Below are 14,991 nucleotides of genomic sequence, written 5' to 3'. Positions count from 1 at the left end.
GGGAGAAGCCGAAAACGGGCTCCCGAACGAGGAAAGGAAGCGTCGGAGCCAGCGGATGAAGGTCGGGAAAAAGCCTCAGCCGTCCCGAAATCCTCCGACAGATCACGCTGTGAACCCATGAGTGAAGCCGCCGGGCCGCCTCAGCGGCCGCAGGGCCCGCGCCACGGGGAAAACACATCCGGCCATCCTCGGAAAGAGAGCCATGCTGTACCTCGGTACCCGCATGGAAAGGGCTTCGCAACGGGCGCAGGCAGCCCCCTCGAGAGCTGCCCGTGCGTGCTCCATCCCCAAACATGAGACACACATCTCATGAGAATCTCCATCCGTGATGTACCGAGGGCAAGAAAAAAACACACCTTCTGTACATCTGGTTGCCGGACGTGCTGGTAGACTTTTTCTTCAGGTAAGACATACTGCTTGTAGGACTGGAGCTTTCTTCAAACAACATACAGAGCGCCTGCTGAATAAAAAAAAGCTAATGATGAGTGTGTACAGGTGTGCTTTATACTCCTCCGGTTATTCCGTCACACCTTACCGTTCTAGCAACAGGCCAATAGGATTGGAGTGATTTCATTCACGTTCAGACCTGCTTCGCCTAGAGGCGTTCCCATAGTGTCGTAACCGACGCAGTTCGAGTTCCCTCGAAGGGGAACAAACGTTGGACCATTTATTCTATAACTGTTCACATAGCTCTTCTCTGTGGAATGATATGCAATGCTTTGTTAATGGACACGTTGGCTCAAACATACACTTATCCGATTTTGACATTTTATTTTATTTTTCTGATTCAGACTCCTCTGTACAATATATAGTCAATCCATTAATTTTGCTTGGAAAATTCTTTATTCATAAATCAAAATTTATGACGAACAAACCTCTTTTCAATGTTTTTAAATTTGACTTAAAAAATTATATAGTCTGTATTTCTGGATTAAAGAGTAAATCAGCATCAAAATGTAAATTAGATAAAAACATTTATCTAATTTAACTTTATAATTAATTTAACTGATATTTATTGTTTGATACTCTGGCTCTGTACTTTATTTTTTGTTGTTTATAATTGTTTTTTATTTTTATTTTTTTTTTACTGTTTCTGTTCTTTCTTCTTTATGAAAACTTGAACTGTAACTATATAATTTTGAAATAAAAAAAACCCCAAAACAAACCAATGGGTGACGTCACGATGACTACGTCCATTTCTTATATACAGTCTATGGTATCATACTGTCAAACATGGGAGTTCAGCACCGACAATCTTGTAAAGCTAAATGATGCGTTGTTTCATGACTCAAAAGTTGTGAAAAAGATGCATTTGGTAAGAACGAAAGCTGAGATGATCACAATGAATGTTTTAGGACCAAAGACTGTGCGGGATATCCTGAATGATCTATCCCCGACAAGGGAAACGGAACTATAGACTATAGAACTATAACCAAAAATATGGGAAGTCTTAAAATAATAACTTCTGTTCTTTAAATATAAACAAAAACTGCTATTTTGGCTCCTACAACCCCTGTGGTGGGATAGGACAAAGAAGGCCTAAAATGAACCAATCTTCAATACTGAATCTCACTCCAAACAAAATTGAAAAGTACATTTTAAGCCAGATGTGAAAAGTCCAGGTTTACGTCAAATCATCAAACCAAGCTAATTTACACTTCTCCATGTACAGAGAACAGAGCCCTGGCATGCAGGCAGGGGTTTTCCCAAATGATCCACATCTGGACCTGTGGATGAGAATAACCATCTCAGATTGTCAAAGAAGGTTTAAATTCAAAGTTCACATTTTTATGTGCTGTCACACTTTCACTCTCACCTCCTTCTATTCCCGTTCATGTGTCGTCTCAGTCTCGCTTATACTAGGTTTTCTCCAGTTTCTTTCCACCTCTCGCCCTCCCCGGCTTCTCACCTCTCCTTTCTTCCTCCTGTCGTCTCTCAAAACAGGAGGAAGCTCCTGGGGTTTTCATGTTTATTATCTTGTCACTCTCGTTATAATATTTTTTTTTTGTCCTGTCACTCTTTATCCTGTAAGCCAGCAGTTTCAAAAGACGCTTTGGGCATTTTGGCTTTCATGTCAGCGTGGCACATGACATCTGCGTCACAAAAACATGTCAGCTTTGGGACTTCGTGGATTATAACTTCAATACATTGAGCAGAGCCCTCGCCACAGTTTGCAGAACGCTGGTAGGAGGCGGCTTATTAAAAGTGTGAGTTTGTTTCTGAGGGGAGCTGATGAAAAAGATTACCAGATAGTGTGTTTTTACTTTTGCTTTGTTTTTACTTGTCATGCTTGGAAGACGTCCAACTGTTTCACCTTGGAGGAAATGGCCTGATTTGTTTTCTTCCAACAGTAAACCATAGTCAGACCTGAAATAGATTTTTGTTCAGTTTTACAGCTCCTTACTTGGATTATGCTAATGCAGAACTCTATTAATTTGTATAGAAAAGACTATTGTGAGCAAAAACTGTATATTAACTGTTTATTATTTAGAGGGACAGGGTACAACCAGAGGGGACTGCACAAAGTATTCAAACACTGTTTTTAATTACCTTTTGACAGCAAGTTTCCAGTACATACAAGACATACATCACTGCACATCATCTGTTTATTTTAAAGTAATAATTATACCATGTTCTACTGAGACTATTCTATCAAGGCGTTAGAAGGATTTGTCATGGGTAACCGAAAAGAAAGTGATGTTTACAGATACAGAATGCATCAAAATGTACATAAATACTGTAAACATGGCTGCTCCCAAAGCACTAAAAAAAAAAAAAAAAAAAAAGGCATGGCATGAGCATCAAGTACGGAAATGTATTTACAGCAGAATACATTTAAGAGTAAATTGGAAAACTGCTATATACAGTGATTCTATAGTAAAAATTTTTTGTGTAATATACTCCAACTACTCATTGCCTGGGTTATTACATGTACACACTAATACTGTGCTTTACATTCTAGCAGAACAGCCATAAGACATTTATCTATTTACAACAGCCATAAATAAATTTCCCAGTTAGCGTAACTACAAAGGGTAAGAAATAGTTTATTACTGTTATTCTTGTAGAGCTTAGGAGTTTAAAAAAGTAGGATTAGCCCTGCTAAAACTAATGAGCATGCAGCCCCTAGTAACCCATTGATCAAATAAGATGTCTAATAATCTGCAGTGAGATATTGTCATACTGTTTAAGGCTGTGGACTTTTTTTTTAGAAGGGCCCACATACTCTATCAAATACCCTCAAATTGGTTCTGTTGGTGTGATGAAAGGATCCATGTTGCTACAGAGTCTGCAAAGAATGAAAGCTCTTTCTCCGTCTCGTCACTTAATTTTGAGGGTGTTATTCTTCCTACGAGGTACCTCCTTCTGGACCTGACGGGCTCGCGCGCCAAGGCCCAGAGACTGCAGAGACTCAGCGATGAAGCGCTGCGTGGGAGAGACGCACAGCATCACCAGCAGCTTGGCGTTGCCACCTTGTGGAGGAGATGGAGAAGGACGAGGAGATTCAAGACTTAAGATGTTGAGCAGCAATGGAAAGGGCATAAAAAAAATATTATATATATTGTCCGGCATCTTCACTGCCGAGTAGTTTGAGTGATTCAGTGTTTTTATGTGTGTGTGTATGTTAGAATATTGGTATGTGGGATTTCTCAGCTGATAAAGACATTGCGAGGTTGAATTTCCCAGGGGAAGCAGACACGGCAAGCATGACTCATAGGTCACAAAAAAGAGAGTGTGTGTGTGTGTCACCTATGGAATCCTGTAGCAGATGAGTGAGTTTGCTGTTCCTGTAGGGGATGTGTGGCCTCTGCTCAGCCAAAGCTCCCAGGACATCAGAGAGAGCAGAGAGACTGCGGTTTATACAGGACACCTCCCACAGAGCTGCACCAGAAACTCCAGACATACCTGGAACACACAAACACACGTATATGGATGTGCCCTACAGTTGATTGATCTGCTCAGTGAGCATGTATTGGTTGTACTGGGTTCACTGAACTCTTTCCTGCATCAAAAAAAAGGTAATTACAAAAGACCTCAGTTTTGTTTGTCCTGTGAACCTTAGCGTGTGGATTAATCAAGGGGTAACAGAAAATTGTTTAAATTGAAACAGCAATTATGTCACTTCATCGATCTCTTACTCTCAATATTACTCCCCAGATTTATGATGCATTATATTGGAACAATGCAAAAGAAAGGAGACAGGAGAAATTGTTGTCGTTTTTAGCGGCAGTTTATCTACTGCATGTCAATTTGGTATATTGCTAAAGCCCCGTTTTGCAATTTTGCAGGTTAAGATTTTTTCCCCACTTATCAAATATTGCCTGTTGCCTCTTAAAACATTTAGGGAACGATGCTCAGATGCCATCTTCACATTCAAAAGAGCATCCTTAAACATGAGATCGAGCCCCTCTTACCGACACACTCGCTCCCCGCCAGGTCCACCAGCTGCAGCTTGGTCCTGAACAGAGCCTGTGAGATGCTGGGCCTCGGGGAGGGACATGGGGAATGAGAAGGCGAGGGGCAGGGAGAGGAGGCGGGGCTTGCAAAGAGTTCATCGGATGAGTGGCAGGCGGCAGGGTTGGCACGGCGGCAGCGTGGACTCCACCACTTCTGGGTGGGGTGCTGCATGTCGTTCTTGGCGCTCTGTAGCCTGGCGGCTGAATGAAGGAGAAATAAGTAATAATGCCGGAGCGTGTGTGGCCAACAAGTGTCACTTACACCGACGTGTGTGGGTCTGTGTGTATGAATGCCTCTCACCCAGGGCCTGTGCGTTAGGGCTCTTGGAGGAAATGGTGAGGGTGACAATGACGTGAGAGCGTGAAGAGTCGGTGTGGACAAGGGTGGGACAGTGAGCCCTGAGTTTCAAAACGCTGCTGATTATCTGCATCACCTCAGAGGCATTACACACAGGCCTGTAAAACATGAAAACACATTACACCATTACCTGGCATTCTTTTCTTAAATCTGCTATAATCAATAGTTTTTTATATGAATGGATCAAAATGACCCACAGCGAATGATCACCCAACTTTGCAGTTCCTTTCAACTCCATGGAGTGTAGCCTTGTTTAAGTTTTGGTATTACTTTTCAGTTCCCTCTCCCAGTATTGTTTTCAGTGAACAAGCTCTAAAAACCCATTGCACGCTACCTGCCCAGCATAACACGACAGACTGGCCACCTTAAGTCAGGACATCCAAAATTCACTCCCCTTCAGCTCTGTTTGTCACCAACCAAAGTTTAAGAAAAAATACCCATCTCTTTATCTTGTTAAATGCTCAATAAACTGCTGCAGTTTGATGCTGGGTAGTAGCATACAGTGGGATTCATCTACAGTAGTTTTGTTCAGTACAAATAAATGCCTTTTGCACCTCTGCCCGGGCTGTACTCACTCGTTTCTGAGGGCGGTGACCTGGCTGGTACCAGAGGAGGTGGTGATGACGTCCCGGCGCTGGCTGGCGGCGTTGCCCTTCTCATCTCTGGCCAGAAGGTCAAACACTTCGTTGTTGTACACCTCCATCACTGACACCTCCACCGTGTGGCTTTCTGTGGGCTTCTCAGAGATCAGCCTGGGTCACAAACACATACACACGGGAGCAGATACACAACAATGGTAAAGAAAAGGTCAAGTTCAAACCAATTATATTCTATTCCAACTCTCAGTGTACATTATGAATTAATGAAGTGAATTTATTTTAATCCTGATGGGTTGAAGGACTGGATCAGAATACAGAAAATTAGACCAGATATACTTTGGTTTTCATCACAGCATTAAAAACATACTCACTTCATGCAGAGTTGAGTCATTACACACTGTAACTTTCACAAAAGCAAAATGCTTTCCTGCTCTCACCGAAAGAGCTCAGCAGCAGCCTTCGGGATAATACCCTGCTGTGACTCCCGCTGCGTCCCTGAGTGCTCCTCCAGTGGCTGGGATCCCATCATGGTGTAAGTCTTCCCACTGCCTGTCTGCCCGTACGCCATGATACACACATTATAGCTGCAGGGCAGGGCAGGGAGATGACATTCAGTTCATGCTGAAGCTGTTTGTCATGGATTTCATTCAGTTTTTTCTTCATTCATAGTGTTAAATGAATACAGCTGAATGACATGTGATTTGATATCTTCTTTTTTTGTGTGTATCGTCGCACACTCACCCGTCCAGCAGGGATGTGAGGAGCGGCTTTACTTCCTCAAACACGGCATCCTGTGAATCCTCTGGTCCGTGCACTCTGGGAGAAGCAAAGTCACCACCAGTCAGTGATCATTAATAAACAGAGAATGAAACAGAATAATGCGCATTGCACCGTGTTAGTGTTTGACGTTTACCTCTCAAACTCAAACATCTTGTTGTGCACTTGCACACCTGGTTTTATGCAATTCACCATCACTGTGTCCTTAAAACAACAAAACGAGGAATAACACACAAAAGAGTGAAGACACTGAAGCAGTTAGCAGAAATAAAATAAAATCAATTCTAAGAGTCTATGAAACTCACGTCGCTGATTGCACAGACCACTTCTTCTGATGACAAAGGTCTGACAGAGAAAAGCATTGAATTGCGTTATTTTCAGCTTTAGCTCAATTATCGCATATTGCTGGTGATGAATGGTGTATTGACCCACCGTGATCCAGAGCTGGAGGACTGGATATGGTCAAAGGGTAGAACTGGTCGCACCCTGCAGTGAACCCTGATGTTCCCTCTCAGCTCCTGCAGCAAAAAAAGAATGACAATGAAGTTCACATTCAGATCCTATCAGATGTGCTGTAGGTCTTTCTGAACCTGCTGTATTACCCATTATCTTCTGACACTGGACACTAAACATCTGTCCTCACCACAACTGTGTTATGGAGTTCTTTCCTCCTCTGCCTCTCTGCCCTGCACCTCTCCCTCTCCTCCTCCACAGAGCGCTCAAGAACTTCGACACGAGTTTGCAAATCTGCAGGGAGATCAGAAAGATGGTTAAGAGCGTAAAGCATTTCCTGTCGTGGATGGAGGTTTAAGGTGCCTCTTTTGACATCAATAAGCCACTGTTGCGTTCACTTTGACAACAAACAAACAGGATCAACACTGAAAAGCCTCCACTGGATGCGCCGACGCTGTACTAGACACAGTGTGTGTGCCGCCGGGTCAGATTTGTAAAGTAAATGAATCGACTCCAAAGTCACAGACATCTGTTCACTGGTGTTGATCTTTGAATTCAGGCCAAGTCTTTAATGTCTTTAATCCTGGAGCACACAAGTACGCACACCTGGCACCCAAACGCCTCCATTCACACAGGACAGATAGAGGCATTCTAGAATAGACTGGACTGAACATAATTATAACAAAAAAGTGCAGAATGACCAGGACTTTTTTATCTCAGTGTTTAAATGTTATTTAAAAAAAAAATTATGGTAATGTAACAAAACAGCTCAAATATCTTCTCATTGTAAAATATTTCTGTACACTGAAGCCTTCCAAACATTGTGTGAACCTATAAATTATTATTCCTTCCTTTATTTTTATTTGTTTTTGGCATGTTCCCTACCAACACAGTTTAAAGCCTTATGTAAGAACATAAACATTTCTGGCTGCTGTTACTGCATCCACAACATAAAAGCAGAATTTGCCTCTGTTACCGCCGCTACTGTCTACCACTTAGTGTGTAATAATTGTGTTGTTTCTATGAGAGATTCTGCCGTTTATGCTAATCCAGCTGTGCGAATCCTCGCCGAGGATTGGTCCCCCTGGTCCGCCTACTTCCTGGTTGCTGTTCGCTGGTATCGGTGATTGGTGTGGCTGTGGTCTGACTGAACCTACTAACCAGAAGTCTCCAGTCAACTCTAGCTGCACCTTAAATATACTGAACAAAATTATAAAACGCAACACTTGTTTTTGTCCCCATTCATTGTGAGCTGAGCTCAAGATCTAAGACTTTCTCTATGTACACAAAAGGCCTATTTCTCAAATATAGCTCACAAATCTGTCAAAGTCTGTGTTAGTGACTTCTCCTTTGCCGAGATAATCCATCCACCTCACAGGTGTGGCATATCAAGATGCTGATCAGACAGCATGGGTATTGCACAGGTGTGACTTAGGCTGGCCACAATAAAAGGCCAGTCAAAAATGTGCAGTTTCACTGAATTCGGGGAGTCCCGAAACCAGTCAGTATCTGGTGTCACTGTCTGCCAACTGCCCTGTACAGTGAAAACCGGGATTCATCCGTGAAGAGAACACCTCTCCAAAGTGCCATCGAATTTCAGCATTTGCCCACTCAAGTCGGTTACAACGAACTGTACTCAGGACGAGACCCTGATGAGGACGACAAGCATGCAGATGAGCTCCCCTTAGACAGTTACTGACAGTTTGTGTAGAAATTCTTTGGTTATGCAAACCGATTGTTGCAGCAGCTGTCCGGATGGTCAATCTTGGAGGTGAAGATGCTGGATGTGGAGGTCCTGGGCTGGTGTGGTTACACGTGGTCTGCGGTTGTGAGGCTGGTGGGATGTACTGCCAAATTCTCTGAAACACCTTTTGGAGTAGGCTTATGGTAGAGAAATGAACACTCAATTCACGGGCAACAGCTCTGGTGGACATTCCTGCAGTCAGCATGCCAATTGCACGATCCCTAAAAACTTGTGACATTGTGTTGTGTGATGGAACTGCACATTTTCGAGTGGCCTTTTATTGTGACCAGCCTAAGGTACACCTGTGCAATACCCATGTCTGATCAGCATCTTGATATGCCACACTTGTGAGGCAACCGATAAGTGCTCCCTGATACAGACTCTGACAGATTTGTGAACAATATGTGAGAGAAATAGGCCTTTGTGTGCGTACTTAGATCTTTGAGTTCAGCTCATGATGAATGGGGGCCAAAACAAAAGTGTTTCGTTTATAATTTTGTTCAGTGTAGTTTGTGTGTCCACAGTTCAGGGTGGTTGTGAACCAGTGATCAGTTCGCCTCGCTGTTTGTTGCATATCATTGTGTTTAGTCTAGAGAGTATTTAGAGTGTTTGTGTTTCATGGTGTTGCCTGTCAGAGTGGCTTCAGTCAGTGCTTTTGAACCTTTGTAATTCACCACCCTTTAGTTTGAGACCTGTTTGCAGAATGACTGCTAGTTTTCTTTATTTGCCTTTTGTAAGCTTAAGAGTGCTGACCTCTTTTTGTTCTTTAGTGTATTTTGAGCCGAGAGCTAACTTTACTGTCTTTGGATAAGACTCTTTTTTTTTTTTTTTTTTTTTTTTTTTTACTTGTTGACAGTTGTTTGTCAGCACCTGTATAGCCCTCTTTCTGTTGTATTCCTTGTGCAAGTGCTCTCTTGGTTAATTAAACACATTACATTAACAAGAACTATTCCAGGTCTCGTATTCCACCTCATTTTTAATCCCAATCACATTACTGCTCTCCTTAACGAGTCTCTCCATCTGGTATTGATACTGATAATGTTAGGATATGGAATTTACTCTAATAGCCCACCAGAAGGTTAACCAACCCACAGCACAACCACCACAGCTCTATAAATCATGAATACATTAAAGGCCTTTATATGAAGTTATCAAATAACATCCCCACAATGAATAAGAATTATGAGCCAAGTAGCAAATAAATTAAATGCAACATTAATGTAACATATCTCCCAGTAGTAATTATAGACAGTTCCACAATGCTAACAATTAAAGGGCAAGAAGTGATTTTGTTTGCTGCAGCTTGTAGCATTATGTACAGCATGTGCTCAAGCTTATGTGGATCGAAGTATATGACAAGATCATTTCACCAATCATCAGAGCCATGGTGACCAGCTGACTTGCAGGAGTGCATCAAACAGCATAGGCAACCCTGGACAACCTTGTAGGGCGGGGTGAGAGCGAAGAGTGGGGAGTGGGGGGTTTACCGTGTGAGAGGATTACCAGCAAGCACGCCCCTTATCAAGATAACCAGCACATAACCTTTAAACCAGTTTAGAAGGGAGAGAGACGCTGAATGAGGGGGAATGAGCGAGCAGGACAGAAATGTTTTTAAAAGTGAGAGGTATAAAATGTGACAACAGCTAGGTCATTTCTAGGGTTAAAAAGTTTTCATGTTTTCATAAAACCAATCTGTGATGTCTGGAGTAGATTTTAAGGATTCTTAAAATGTGTGCATTTTGAGCATGTAAATAGAGATAAATAAATAATATTGGCTGATGACATCATTATTTGAATTGTTACACTCCTAAATACTGTTACTCGTATCAGTGCCAGAAATCTTCTCAGCTGAACTCTACTGTGCAGTCTAGTCCAATGGGCTCCCAGCAAACATCCCTCCTAATTTATGCAGTGTGTCCTGTTAGAGCACTGATCCTATATTTGTCTACTTTAAACTGGAAACTACCACATCTCACTGTCAAGTGTTTTAATAGCTGCCTGCTCACCCCAGCTCACTGCTGTGGAGCCTGAATGCTACATATCTGTTAACCCTGGTGCCACACACTCAAGATACTTACTCTGAATCTCGTCTCCACGGTGACCATTTAGAGAACAGCTGGCTTGCTCCACTTTTTCCAGGAACTGCTTGCTCTGCTCCTCCAGCTCAGTGGCAAAAGTCAAATACACTGCAAAAACTTCACTCAAGCCCTGCTTCACAGCCTGCCACGAACACACAGAGAGGACAAGTTAGGTGTGTAGAGCTCTGGTTGTCTGTTGTGTTTTTGTTCCATATTACTTTCCTTTTTATGAGTTTGAATTTAGTGAAACAGAGCTCAACAAAACAAGACGTGAAGACAACTCACAACCTACCACACACACACACACACACATTTATCTGAGTGTATCTGTACCTGGACCTCGAACAGGAGTTTGGCGAGGGCTGACCGGGTTGTCCTCTGTGCATTCCTCTGCAGCTGATGATGGTTCAGGGCCTTGGTCTCCTCTTCATGGTCCCGACGGAGTTTCCCCAGACACTGAAAAGGAGAGAACATTAACATACTTATTGTGCACTGCTGTGCCACTTTCATTCTGCCTTTAGGCCAAGCAACAGTATAACTAGCACCTAAAATAAGACAAAACGTTTTTTGTGAGGCTGTTGGTCTGTCAGCTGTTGAGTAGTTAAGAACACACAAAAAAACACATCTCCACAATAGACGGTTAGCTGCCATGTGCCTCAAAGCATGCAAAATGTTTGAGATAGTAGGAAACATTTTGTACATTAGACTAATCACGTGACATTACATTTTTTACAGTGTTGCACCAGCTGTGTGTAAGTTCTCTCCTAGGTTAAGGCATCAATTGATACCATAGGCTTATTAACTATTGGTTAGTTTGTAACTAAATCAGCTGCTAAACTTAATGGCATGATTACTTGGGGCAGATACTAACTACTTTGGACGTAGTGTCATAACTAAGGCAACTGGCCAAACATAAATTAGCCTAAAGAGAGGGTTCCATCATCACGGTTACCATACGCATTAGCTTTCTGGCATGCATGAGCCACTTGGCATCACAGCACATTGTAGTAAACAGGATTGATATTGAAATAAATCAATAAATGAGGTCTCTACTGGAGTACTGTGGTAAATGACATGCAATTAATGAAACTTTATGCTGTGTGGCAGAAAAACTGCTTAGTGAGTATAAGACTGACATTTTATGATTTGTACCTACCCTTCTAAATCACAACTTAGTAATAATTTACATCATAACTAGGCTACATGTGAACTTACACACAGCTGGTGGAACAGGCTGCTGGTCTGATCAATAACACTAAGGATGTTCATTTTACCTGTCCCAGCGAGCCATGGATGTGAGCAAAAATGCACAATATTATGACCCTGGAACTGGCACTGTCAATTAATGCCATTAATTACACCTTTTCTGCTGTGATGTATCCAAATGTCTACAGTTAAAACGGCCTATTAAACCTAATAATACAAATTACTATGTTTAATACTAGCTGACTGCTGACAGTCTTTGCATAACTGAGTCAAACTGTATAGTAAAAGGAACTATCAACTAATTGGTCAGTCTACTAAAACACATGTTTTGGAGGAAATATGGTAAGTGAAGCATGAAGGAGAATTTAGTAAACATCTGCTGTCTGTTGGCATTTTCGTCAGACAGTATAAACCATCTGTCTCCAAAGCGAAGCACAGAATGTTTAAAACCATTCAGGCTTAGTTGATCTCCACTGTCCACCAGAATATTTGGTTACATGCAGCAATAATTATCATCAAATGTAGAGTGGACCTCTTGGAAACAGATTCAGGTGAAATTAAAATCACATGATCCATCTCAGCGCAGTCACCAAGGGGTAAAAACCTGCTGAATTTAGGCCAAGTGTCTACAGCACACACACACATTAACACACACACTCCAAAAAGCCTCATTGAGCCACTCAGGAGGTGAAGAAATAAATAAAATAGAATCATGCTCACCTAGAATAGACCAGAATAATCAGAGGTTTGAAGTTTAAGCCTGTAAGTAATGAATGGCAGAAATCTTCTTACCTCGGCAAGTCTTAAATGAAGAATAGCATTCTCTGTCTCCAGTTCCAGTATTCGCTCCTCTTTACTCTGAAAGCACAGTGACAAATGTTACCAAATGACATTAGAAATAGTATTTTATATGTATGTGTTGTTAACTAACTAATCTCACATTAAGCATTCAATGAACTCTTATTTACCCTCAGTTTGTGCTCCAGCAGGTGCACCTGATGCGCAAATATTTGGTCCCGGTTAATAAAAAGAGGCATTATTGCTCAAAGAGAAGAAGTTTGTTAAGAAGTGAAAAGAATAACCTCGTCCCTTCCCTTCTCAGCTGATCAAGTCGTGTCCTCTCATGTCATATAATCCGATTAACGGTCAACAACAGCTCTCTCTCAACTCTGCTCACCTGTCTGCCTCGCAGAGGAGGCGGAGGAGGAGGATGACAGCCAGCCTGAAAGATAAAACGGACGCTCAGGCGTAACTTCCGAGAGCGAAATACAGCGAAAAAGTTTAATGTCGGTATCCCAAATTCAAAGTGCCTGTTGTTGTAGTTAGTGCATAATTCACGGGATGTTAACTTTGTGACTCGAGTCAGTAACGTTAAGGTTAAACAGGCAGAGGGCAGCAAAGCCTGTGACGCGTGGTGTGTCAAAAGGAAGAAATGAAACATTACGAAGAAGAAAAACACTTGGTCAATAGCGTACAATAATTAAGACTTTGTTCCTGCAATGCAGGACACGGATGATGGTGGGGGCGGATGGGAAAGAAATAGTAAGGGGAAATAAAAGTAGTGATTCACAAGAGTCAGATGGAGGGAGAGATCAGCAGGTAATGAGAAGAAGCAGTAGCCAGTCGGTAGAGTATAAAGTGATTTTAAAGTTGAAGGAAGGGCAGTCTGCGTTTAGTTCTCTTAACCCAATTAGGCTTGCTGGGCACTGAAGGAAGAGTTGGGTGATATCCTGAGTGCAAGAATTCTGGCTGATGGGAAACTGCTTGTATTTTGCAAGTCTGCAGCTCAGTTGAACAGAGCTGTTTCACTGGATGCGATAGGGAAGAGGCGGGTGGAAGGATTTATTCCAGGGAGCAAGGCTGGCTTGAAAGGGGTGATTTATGGGGTTTCTCTGGAGGTTTCCATGGTTGAGTTGGTGAAGGGCATAGAGGGGGCGAAGGTTGATGAGGCCACACAAATTAAAATCTTTCGTGATGGAGCTAAGCGGGATTCATCAACTGTGGTGCTATCTTTTCAGGAAAGAGCCCTTCCAGAACGAGTGTTCCCAGGGTGTTTGTCATTTAAGGTGCAGCCATACAGAAGGCCACCTTTGAGGTGTTTTAAGTGTCAGAGGTATGGACATATTGTGGCTACTTGTAGAGGAAATAGAAGATGTGGGAAATGTGGAGGAGAACACGAGTTCTCTAGGTGCAAGGAGAAGGTGGTAAAGTGTGGTTCATGTGGTGGAGGGCACGTAGCTGGAAATCGTGAATGTGAACAATATAAGCAGGCGATGAGGGTGCAGCAGTTTAGGGAGACTAACAAAGGGGTGTCTTATGCTGAGGCTGTCAAAAAGGTTGCAACATGTGGTGAGGTGAGTGACATAAGGAGAAGACAAGCGGAATGCCCTCTGCTGGTAGCTTATGTAACAGAAGATTCAGTGGTGGTGAGTAAGATGAAATTCCTGGCTTTCATTGTGGAAGTGATGTGTGACATGAAGCAGACTAAGAATAATTCAGACGTTGTAAGAAGTGTGGTGAAGGCTGCTGAGAGGAGTCTTGGGGTTGTAGAGGTTGAGCCAGCGGCCCTCTATAGATATGTGTTCTCAAGAGAGAGAAGGGAAAAGAATAATGGAGGCCAAATGGAGGATGATGATGATGATGAAATTGATAGTTAGTCTATTAATGTTTTGTATTCTGCAGTGGAATGCCAGGAGTTTGATAGCTAATGGACAGGAATTAAAGAAGTTTGTGGATGGTTGCAAAAACAAATCACAGTTAATATGCATTCAGGAGACATGGTTAAAACCGTCTTTAGATTTTGTGATGCCAGGTTTTATTTGTTTACGTAAAGACAGAAATTCATCTGGAGGGGGTTGTGCAATATTTGTTAAAAATGGTGTTCAATATAGACAATTAAATATTACCTCAGGATTGGAATGTGTAGCAATTGAGGTATGGAGCACAGCAGGTAGGTTTTCATTGGTGAATTTTTATAATCCTTGTCTTCGGTTGGAAATGAATAAGTTGGATGAAATAACAGATCACGTGAGACCTCCAGTGGTGTGGACAGGAGATTTTAATGCTCACAATCCTCTTTGGGGCAGCAGAATCAAAGATGGAAATGGGGGTTTAATAGAAGATTTTATAGATAAAAACAATTTGGTGGTGTTAAATGACGGTAGACCGACTAGGTTTCAGGTGAATAGTGGGAGGTTGTCATGTATTGATTTAACCTTTGTGTCAGGTGAACTTGCTAGGTGTGGGAGTTGGTATCCTATGGAACTTAACACCTTAGGGAGTGATCACTTCCCTATTTTTAGTGAATTTGGTAGTGTTT

General features: G+C 42.2%; 1 protein-coding gene across 4 annotated transcripts in view; it reads right to left on the bottom strand.

Annotated features, from left to right (window-relative positions):
* Positions 1 to 2,606: 2,606 nt before the first annotated feature.
* The window catches only part of kif25 (kinesin family member 25), a 17,672-nt gene continuing 5,287 nt past the window's right edge, over positions 2,607 to 14,991 (bottom strand). For 2 of the 4 annotated variants that reach the window (XM_046061240.1, XM_046061239.1), the window contains exons 2-16: positions 12,641 to 12,894; positions 12,465 to 12,530; positions 10,800 to 10,922; positions 10,467 to 10,608; positions 6,835 to 6,938; positions 6,624 to 6,709; positions 6,497 to 6,536; positions 6,328 to 6,395; positions 6,156 to 6,230; positions 5,852 to 5,998; positions 5,391 to 5,567; positions 4,759 to 4,913; positions 4,416 to 4,658; positions 3,751 to 3,906; positions 2,607 to 3,473 (exon numbers count right to left, since the gene is read on the bottom strand). In XM_046061240.1, coding sequence (XP_045917196.1) covers positions 3,322 to 3,473; positions 3,751 to 3,906; positions 4,416 to 4,658; positions 4,759 to 4,913; positions 5,391 to 5,567; positions 5,852 to 5,998; positions 6,156 to 6,230; positions 6,328 to 6,395; positions 6,497 to 6,536; positions 6,624 to 6,709; positions 6,835 to 6,938; positions 10,467 to 10,608; positions 10,800 to 10,922; positions 12,465 to 12,530; positions 12,641 to 12,709 — 1,803 coding nt within the window. In that variant the 5' untranslated portion in view covers positions 12,710 to 12,894 and the 3' untranslated portion in view covers positions 2,607 to 3,321. Of the gene's footprint in view, positions 3,474 to 3,750; positions 3,907 to 4,415; positions 4,659 to 4,758; positions 4,914 to 5,390; positions 5,568 to 5,851; positions 5,999 to 6,155; positions 6,231 to 6,327; positions 6,396 to 6,496; positions 6,537 to 6,623; positions 6,710 to 6,834; positions 6,939 to 10,466; positions 10,609 to 10,799; positions 10,923 to 12,464; positions 12,531 to 12,640; positions 12,957 to 14,991 lie in introns of those variants that run through there. The other 2 variants (XM_046061241.1, XM_046061238.1) reach the window with 2 other exon arrangements.

Source organism: Micropterus dolomieu, linkage group LG10 (assembly GCF_021292245.1).
Source record: "Micropterus dolomieu isolate WLL.071019.BEF.003 ecotype Adirondacks linkage group LG10, ASM2129224v1, whole genome shotgun sequence".
NCBI lineage: Eukaryota > Metazoa > Chordata > Actinopteri > Centrarchiformes > Centrarchidae > Micropterus > Micropterus dolomieu.
This window is presented reverse-complemented; position numbering and strand designations above follow the sequence as displayed.